This window comes from Cryptotermes secundus, unplaced genomic scaffold (assembly GCF_002891405.2).
Source record: "Cryptotermes secundus unplaced genomic scaffold, Csec_1.0 scaffold279, whole genome shotgun sequence".
Taxonomy (NCBI): domain Eukaryota; kingdom Metazoa; phylum Arthropoda; class Insecta; order Blattodea; family Kalotermitidae; genus Cryptotermes; species Cryptotermes secundus.
Window position 1 is genome coordinate 444118 of NW_019726227.1, and position 10134 is coordinate 454251.

Genomic DNA, 10134 nt, shown 5'->3' on the forward strand with positions numbered 1-10134 from the left:
GCTAATTACATATAAATTCGACTATTTCATCTGACTACATTACCATACAAATTTTAATTACTTATTGATGTAATTCTATGCTCAAACATCACAAAGCATATATTTTTGTACTGGCTTATTTAATTTTTTTGTAAACACTAAATTTTGTCACATGTAGGAAATTGAAAAAGCTACAAAAGTCTTTGCATTTAAGTAAGTATTAATAGGCTCATAACATAATGGATGAGATAGAAAGAAACATTTATCATTTAAGGCAATAAATATGTTGAAGATTCTGGTTAGGAAACCTCCAGGAAACAGTTTGCTTCACATTATTAAAAGAAGATTGAATATTAAAATGTACCTTGCCATACAAATAGATCAGTGAATTGAAATGACTGAAAGTAAATGTCCAGTGGCTGGAATTTGAGATGTCGATTTTGTTCCATTACAGCAGAAAATTTATTGAACTTATAATTTGCCTACTAGCCAAACTACTTAGTAATCAGCCCTATAAATTTCAAATATTATTTGCCCTGTTCGCATTACTTCAACTGAGGATTTTGGTTCATCCTGTCCCAATGTGCAGCTTATTCCAACATCAAAGACGGAAGCTTCCTGTGCAACACTGGTGTCATTTACCAGACTACTCAACATATGATAGGAGTACAGCCTATTAATGCTGTTACTTCCGTTGACTTTGACACTACTAAAAAGTCTGCTATACCTGAGTTTTGAGGGGGAAAAAAAGTCCTTTACAGCATTCAAGGAACATCTACACGATCTACACTAAGAGGGTTTTGTAGTGTTTAGCCTAGCATGCAGTTTGAAATCCCAACTCTTCTACAGTGTCAGGTCAAGCTAACAGTTAAATACAGCCCTGTACCATGTAGCTGTATATCTTAAACAGTTTGAATACACAGATCATAAACTTTATTATACATTTAGGGTAAATAAATAAATACTAAATGGATATCCGTTGCTGGAGACATATCCTTGTTTTTTTATTTCACAAAATATTTTCTTACATAACCTGCACTGAAACACATTCACACATACATTCACACACACACATACATTCAATGAGATATATTATTACAAGATTTGGAAAATACTGGGTAATCCTCCATTACTTCCCTCCAAATACATTAAATAAAGACAGAATAAAAATTATGAGAAACTATAACTATTGTTTTTGCATTCACTAAATCTGAAATCTATTTTCATGCTCTAACAAATTCATACTCCAAAATGATTCTTCAGAAATATATCCTATGACTGTCGTTTTTCAATAATTTATAATTTTTGTGGTTTAAATATGTTACAAAAGCTGACACCCATTTTGAGAGAAGTAACAATTTTCAAATTTCTATGGTGATTACAGGCCACTACACTGTGGCAATCATATACATATCTATGAATAGACATATGTAATCTGTCAGGAATGTGTACAAAACTTGGTCTATGGGTGCAAATATGCAATGATATATGTTTGTCTACATATTTAAACTTTCATGAATCATCAGCACCATCAAAGCCAGAGTATAATCACACAATGTGCTGTACAAAATATCTTCTTAAATTTTTATATTTTAAATATAATCTAGAAGCATAATTTCACATATGCAGAGCAACAATGCATGCATAACATTTCTCATAAGTATCAAATCTAAACAGTCTCACTCTGACATTGAGTCACTAAGTGAGTCGTCTGGAGGCTCTGTTTTTGTGACAACATTATTAGGAGGCAGAGAAGCTGGAAGATCCGGAAGCACAGATTCTGTGACTGGAACATCTGGAAGCACAGATTCTGTGTTCGTATCACTTACAAGTGAGGAGTCTATGGTTATCCTAACTGCAGGCCTAGATGCTCTGTTTGGAGCTGGCTGTTTGATTATTTTATGTACATGCAAAGAATGTGTGTTGAGGTTAGATTTACTTGAAAACTGTGATTTACATATGGCACAAGTGTATCGCCTACCTCCAGTATGAATATAAGAATGTGTTCGTAAATTACTATTAGACCTGAATCGCTTCTTGCAAACATCACATTCATATGGTTTTTCTCCAGAATGAATATAAGAATGTGTAACAAGTGTAGAACTATTTGCAAAAAATTTGTTGCACACAGTGCACTGGTATTTCTTCTCTCCAGTGTGAATTCTCGCATGACTTGTGAGGGCGCTACTTGAACTGAAGCGTTTTTCGCAAACATCACAAGAATATGGTTTTTCCCCTGTGTGAATACGTATATGAAGATTAAGATTTGGGCGATGTGAAAATCTTTTGTCACATATATTACAGGCATAGGGCTTTTCTTCGGCATGAATACGAGAATGAGTTTTCAGCTTACAAACATCTGAAAATCTTTTCTCACACACTGTACACTGATATTCTTTCTTTCCCGAATGAACGCGAAGTGAATGCAAATTCAAAGACGAAGTAGTAGAGAACACCTTTTCACACACTTTGCACTGATAACTTTTACCGCCTGTATGAATGTAGGTATGCATTTTAAGATTACTGCTAGAACGGAAACATTTTTTACACGTTTGGCATTGATAGGGTTTCTCTCCAGTATGTATACGTAAATGAGTGTTAAGAATCGAAGTAGTAGAAAAAACTTTATCGCACACGGTGCAATGATATCGTTTCTCTCCAGTGTGAACGCGAATATGGGTTTTAAGACCACTATTATGAGTGAACCGCTTACTACAAATATGACATTCATATGGCTTTTCACCAGTATGAATCCGCAAATGTCCGATCAAGTAAGCGTTATGCGGGAATCGCTTTAGACATACGTGGCACTGATAAGGCATATCTCCAGTGTGCATCAGACAATGGGTCTTCAGGTTTCCCTTTTCCGAAAATCTTCTGTTGCAATATTTGCACTCATAAGGCTTCCCCCCATTGTGTTCAACACAATGCCGTTTGAGATCACCATACCTTGAAAAGCCATCACCACATACATTACACTTGTATGGTTTCCCCTCATTGTGTACTCGTAAATGTTTCATTAAATACTCATGTTTTGGAAATTCCTTTTTACAGAATTCGCATGAAAATGAATTTTCCACTGAACCAGACATATCTTCCTCCCCATGTAAGCTATCTTTCTGCTTTGCAAATGAACTTCCCCCTGCAATACAATTTTTACAAAGGACATTGGAACTATTCTGTGCCAGTTTATCAGCTGACATCCTTTTAACTTCTGTGCCACATTGACTACAAACTTGATCACGGCGTTCATCATTCTGCTGGATGTAGTGACCCGTATATCTGAACTGCTGTGCGTTTGACAATCGTCCACTATTGCCACCAGCAAAATCTTGTTTGTTTAAGTCTTCCAATCTGTGGTGTACAGAAATATAATAGTTAACACACATAAAATAAAAAAGTCAGACCTTGAAAATGTCTCATGTATCATAGAGAAATGTAATATAGATATATACATAACCCCCCCCCAAATTTAGGTTCCTTCATGTGTCTCAATTTCTTAATTAACTGAACAAAATCTATACTAGAAAGATGGAAGTACCAATTTCAACTTTACTTTTTTATATGATCACAATTCTGTTTATCATTCAAGGCTGAGATCAGTCCTCACACAAATTTATATAAAAAACTTGTAGTTTTTTCTAAATATGACTACACATTTTGAATGTAAACAGCCATTAGGTGGACTACATAAAATAGTAATACAAAATGCAGTATAGGTTTTTGATTATTTTGTGTGATGGCTGATCTCAAACTGGGTTGTACCTTGTGTCATCTTGAAAGTGGATATGTTTTGGAGTAACATCCTACCTCCATGTTCAGGGTGAAAGGGAGCAGCGTGAAGATGTGAGCAGGTATTTCGTAGGTTACCTGTAACCACCAGGTTCCATCTCCTTCTGCCCTCCAACAGTTCTGATCACCTTTCTTGTAACTTGTATGTATAAACTGACCACATTCTCACCCAGCTCTGGCTCTGAGGATAGATGTAGCATGTTCCTCCAAAATGTCCTTACCAGTCTCTAAGACCACATGGTTTCACACACCACATGACAAAAATCTCAATAAACACCACCGTGAAACCTCAAAATGCATGCAACAAAGTCAATAACCATAAACTGAAAAGTTCAAGAGTATAGTATTAACAAATGCAGACCCAGCTACAAGCTATGCTACATTATTTCATCAATAAACTGAAAATATCAACCTATTTAAGAGAAACATAATAACTATTTCACACACTCCTTAGTGCTGGCTATCACTACAATATAGAGACAGTCATGTACTGCTTGCTTACTTACTCACTCATGGAGCTGAGCCCTTCTGGAAGAGCCGCCAATTCTGCAGCTACTCAAGAATTTCCTAGCATTTTATGGAACCCGAAGATTCATTACCATGTTCACAAGAGCCCTCCAATGGTCCCTATCCTGAGCCAGAACAATCCAGTCAATACCATCCCATCCTATCTAAGATCCATTTTAATATTGTCCACCCACATATACCTTGCTCTTCCCAGTGGTCTCTTTCCTTCTGGCTTTCCCACCAATATCCTATATGCATTCCTCGTCTCCCCCATTTGTGCTACATGCCCTGCCAAACTCATCCTCCTTGACTTGATCATTCTAATTATACTTGGAGAAGAGTACAAGTTATGAAGCTCCTCTTTATGCAGTTTTCTCCAACCTCCTGTCACTTCATCTCTCTTCGGTCCAAATATTCTCAACACCCTGTTCTCAAATACCCTCAGTCTATGTTCCTCCCTTAATGTCAGAGACCAAGTTTCACACCCATACAGAACCACAGGCAAAATTATAGTTTTTTATATTCTAATTTTTATGTTTTTGGACAGCAGACGAGAAGACACCCTTTATATAATATCCAGAACCCTTTTAATTCCCAAATCTTCTGTCAAAATTCGCTGAACTGAGCTCCAAGTCACTCCCGACAGCTCCAGAATTTCTTCAATGGTCCGTCGTCGATCTTCCTTGATGATTTCACGAATTTTTTCAACATTTTCATGTGTTTGGGCCGTGGAAGGATGACCAGAAAGAGGTCTGTCATCAATTGACATTTCACCATTTTTGAAACGGGAAAACCACTCAAACACTTGAGTTTTCCCCATAGCATCGTCCTTGTACGCCGTTTTTAACATTTCAAGAGCTTCTGTTCCACTTTTCCTGAGCAAAAAGCAGAATTTCACTGCCGCACGCTGTTCACGAAAATCAGCCATTGCAAAAAGACGATCACACAAAACAGTTGTCACTATAAACTCTGCCGAAACTAGTCCTTACCTTCTGAAGCAACGGTAGTCAGCTTATCGACTCAGGAATGTTAGCTTTATGCGCTCATAGTGGCAAGACGCGGTACTACAAAAGCTCTGCCCACAAACAAATTAGTTCGGTTTCTTTTGGGTACCCCATCGTACAGTTCTCTAATGTTCTTGTTCTTACCGTACATTGCGAGCACATCAATTTTGTCTTTTAGATATTCCCTTTTTGTTCCTGAAATTCCTGCTGGTTTCACGTCTTATATTGTTCACATTATCCCCATTTAACTCGCTTGAATCCTGTAACCATTGCAATTTGGCTTGTTTTCTTTTATCTAATAATTGTGAGCATCCTTCATCGAACCATGGCTTATGCTTCTTCTGTTCATAATAACCTAGACTCTCTCTGGCAGACATTCTTATATTCTCTCTAATAGTTTCCCAAGCTTTATTAACATCCACCTCAGATTCCAAGTTTTCCAAAGCCGCGAACGTATTTGAGATATCAACACAATACTGCTCTTTACCCTCTACCTCATTTAATTTCTTGAGACTGAACCTCTTCATATGAACTCTGTGCATTATTTGTTTGCTCACAGCCAGTCTCTCTTTAACCTCTGCCACCACCAGGTAGTGGTCAGTATCACAATCTGCTGCCCTGAATGATCAGACATCACGTATACTTGAGTGCTGTCTCCTATCTATCAAAATATGGTATATTTGATTGTGTATCTTCCCATCAGGAGATGTCCAAGTAAATTTATGGATGTTATGATGTGGGAACATTGTGTACTGCTACTACTATCAATCCTGGCAAAATGGGCAGTTCCTGCTATAAGTGTTTATAAAAGCAAACAGATATCACAAGTTCATGATGAAAGGCTCGAATGTGTATATCAAAGTTCCTCAAACAGGACCACTTAAATATTCCCTTCAGTATACCTCTGTTTGCAAATAGACTTGACTGCAAAACAATTACAAAATCCAATAGAGATGTACCCTTTACAAATCTCACACAGATGTGTAGTGCTAGTTCTCAATGATTATGATCTCAAGTCCTACAGTTTCTGTAACCCAAAGTGACAAAGAATTAAATATCAATATCAGAAGTGTCGATATGAGCATATTCCTCTTACCTGACTTCAACTCTCTCTTGCATATATTCACTTTCCTCAGAAGACATATCATCCTTCACGACTTGGGCTTCTGCTGCATCAAACTAATTAAACACAACAAATTATGACAGTACATCCACACTGTACTGCATAGGCTAACTGAAAAGTCAGCTACCAGAGGGCAATGAGTTCAGCTGTATGTAAAAAATGAATATCTGAAACAAGTTTATTATTATTCAGTCAACACAACTACAGTCAACTCTCGATTATCCGGGATAATGGTGGGGATGGAAATCACCATTAATCGAAAACCCAGTTAAGACAAATTTTATTAAAAGTAGTACTGTAATACTGTACCTTCATAATACTATAGGCCTACCTGCATTTAAATTTATTCAACCTCATTTTTATGTCATCTCATGGCCTATTTAATACTTTTTTTACATTACACTGAAGTATGAATTAGTTATTTCAATCACAGTCTTCGACAACATCCAACACTTTTTACGAACATTCACACTTAACACTTAAAAAAATTTAATATTGTCGTTTACTTTTTCACGGCATTTTCCTTTTTCTGTTGAATACTTAACACAACACGCTTCCTTTTACAGACTGACATTTTGCTAACGCACTTGAAGATCAATACAAAGATACTAACTGGGGCGATGTATCTGTCCTTGAAACTTTCCACAAATCCTTGCATTCTTTCACCCCTACCCTAGAACATTGTGTTAGCATAACGGGACCAAAGAATGCAGAGCTCGGTTCACACTAGTGCGAAAATAGTGTTACAACTCGCCATGTGAAACAAAAGTGAATGAATGTTAAACAACATATAAGCCTCAAAAAAGCGTCAGTAGCCCCGGTTAAGCCGCAAACCGGTTAATCCGCCCCCGGATAATCGAGAGTTGACTGTATGATATAAACACACCACGCATTTGCATGTACTATATGTGTCAGTCTGTTGCGGCCATCATCAGGTATACGAGTACAGAGCGTTTACAGTCACCCTTCCTTCTACCTGCTACACCTCCCTACACTGGCCAGTACATGCAAATGCATGGTGTTCCTATACCAGACTTGTGTCAACTCAATAATAATAAACACTGTCTTACACACGGTTGAGGCACTACGCTACAAGCTGGAAGGTCGCGGGTTCAAGTCCCGATGAGGCCATTGGATTTTTTTTCAACTGACCTAATCCTTCCAGCTGCACTATGGCCCTGGGGTCGACACAGACTCTAACAGAAATGAGTACCAGGAATTAATTTAATAATTTTCCTGGGGAGCAAAGCACAGCTGGCACATAGGGCTGACAACCGTACCACAATCTCTGAGCCGATTTTCTAGATAATGTGGGACCCTCAACATCTCAAAACCCTATGGGCCTTCATGGCTTGTTACACAATACAACTCTACAGTATAGTATCTTAAACAAGTGATTAGAAGAAAAACATAATTTCATTATCTGTTTATTTTGAGCAATGAAAACCACAGCTTCAAAAAAAATGCATCATAATGATTCAGTAAATTAAAATAATCAACACATAAAGACTTATAAAAATATCACTCTTAAAATGATGTAACATGTCACCAGACAAAAACAAAATTCAGCCAAACTTTCTGTTTATTTACTTCATCATGAGAGAAATGCTGTGACAGAGAATGTGAAAAATAAATCTCACCTTTGATTCATTCTTGACTGCACCAAACATCTCGTCATCTGGTGCGTCTTTCTGTGATGTGTCTGCATGATACTCAGTCTTAACAATAGGAAACATGACTGCTTCTGCTATCTCCTCATCTGGGGCATCACTAATGTCATCATCACTCCTCGTCTCTTCGTCATTGTCATCATCATCTGCCATGTGCTCTTCTTTCACTTTGACAAACTGAGGCTCATACTCCCTGTCACTCTCTGCATCAGGGTCACTTTTAACACCATCCATTTCTAGGTCTGAAATAATTTCAGGCAACATGTTTACCATTTTCATTGCTTATGATCCAGTCTCAGTAACACTTTGAGGCAGATTTCTTATTGAAGAGTTCTATCTTTTGGGATATGGTGCTGTTTACTCCACTGAATGTCAGCTGACATTTGAGGGGAATATGTTGCCTCAGTCTTCAGGGTTGAGGAGTAAGCCAACTTTCAACAGACTACACAGCATTATAACCACAGTTGTAAGAACCTCAGATCCTACACAGGTTTTGTATTGTGTGTTTTTATTAATTATTATTATTAATATACAGCCTAGACTCTAACAGCATAGTTAGACATGAGCACTTCTTTCACCTGACAAAGGAAGAACACAGAAAACTTAGAATAGAAATAAAAGAAAACCAGTAACCACAAGACATCAGAGTTTTTCTGCCACACTATTTTCAGTTCTTAAGAAAACCCAAGAACTGGATAATGCAAAATAATCCAGTCATCTACATGTTGATGTAAAAACTATCTGCATATAATACAGTTTTAAGAATAGCTCAAACTGCCAGCACAGTATTTATATAACATATTCCACATCCTATAGTCAGGAAATGCAATGCAATGCAATGTAACAAATTCAGTATATCCTATAGGTACATAAGGCAGGGGATGCAAGTAGTAACAGGGGAGGAGGCAGGTTATCTGCCTTTCAGAGCCAGAGAATCAAGTATGTGTTATAAAAACTGAACTATAGGAAAGAGAGCAGGAGAGGCTAAGGACAGAACACAGAAGCACAGACAACAAAACAAACTGTACAATGATACCGAATATAATCAAAATATTCAGATCATTGAGCATTGCCACACAAACAAATATCAGGATATATCAAGACGTTCTGGGTGTCCCATTGGAGCAGGCTGCTTTAGAATGCAGTGATGCAGAAGGAAAAGTGGTGTGCAGGGCAATATACATGAACAGGCCAGTTTGTAAGTGTATGCACTTTGAGTAATCATGGCAAACTGGTAAGTGAATCAATGTATATCTGCTGCTGAAATATTTCATCACAGACACAAAGAATATGTAGAGATGCATCTGATGTGCTGAGGCAGGGCTGACTTCCAAAGAGGCACACAATTTTAAAGCAGGTGCATGATTTATGTATGATGTTAGGCCATGTCCGGTTCGCTCACCCAAGAACACTGGGAGAGATGAATGTCTGTCCCACTCATCTGGGTGACGCTGGTTTTACAGATTTCGAATGTAACTGTCTCATGAATTTTACACAAGGATATGAGATACCATCCTTAACAAAATTCAGGTTGATACTATAGGGTTCTGACGATGGTGTATAGCACACAGAGATACTGGGCTTTCTGACAATGTCCATTGTTGGATTCTAAATAACTAAGAAAAAACAAGTTTCAGAAACTGGATCTGTTTCCGAAATGTTGTGTTTTTTCTTAGTTATTTAGAATCCGGATGATAGACAAAGTCCAAAAACACAAAATTCAGGTTACTCATCACTTAAATTATAAGGACAAAATAGCGCACCTCAATGTCTGTACACATTTGCTTTGAATTGTTAACAATTGTGGTGTGTGAAGTTTGATGAAAATGTTCATTAGGGCTCATTTTACCCCAGTGAATGTACCACTGAACACAATTTCTGGTACTGGACTGACGAACTGCACAAACCATTACTACACGGCTGTAAAGTTACAGTTTGGTAAAAGGCATCAATTTTTGGGAGTAACCACACACCTTAGTTCTTCTTGGATGTGCTCATGGAAGTCGTCAAGATTTTCTCTGGGGGGGGGGGGGTGAAAGGAAAAACGGGGATACAACGT

At 37.6% G+C, this 10134-nt stretch overlaps 1 protein-coding gene across 4 annotated transcripts in view; it reads right to left on the reverse strand.

The window, feature by feature from the left end:
- Positions 1 to 952: 952 nt before the first annotated feature.
- LOC111864002 (zinc finger protein 883) overlaps positions 953 to 10134 on the reverse strand; it is a 9956-nt gene continuing 774 nt past the window's right edge. For 2 of the 4 annotated variants that reach the window (XM_023850891.2, XM_033751264.1), the window contains exons 2-4: positions 8046 to 8317; positions 6379 to 6461; positions 953 to 3333 (exon numbers count right to left, since the gene is read on the reverse strand). In XM_023850891.2, the coding sequence (XP_023706659.1) occupies positions 1659 to 3333; positions 6379 to 6461; positions 8046 to 8309 (2022 nt within the window). In that variant the 5' untranslated portion in view covers positions 8310 to 8317 and the 3' untranslated portion in view covers positions 953 to 1658. Of the gene's footprint in view, positions 3334 to 6378; positions 6462 to 8045; positions 8318 to 10048; positions 10106 to 10134 lie in introns of those variants that run through there. The other 2 variants (XM_033751266.1, XM_033751265.1) reach the window with 2 other exon arrangements.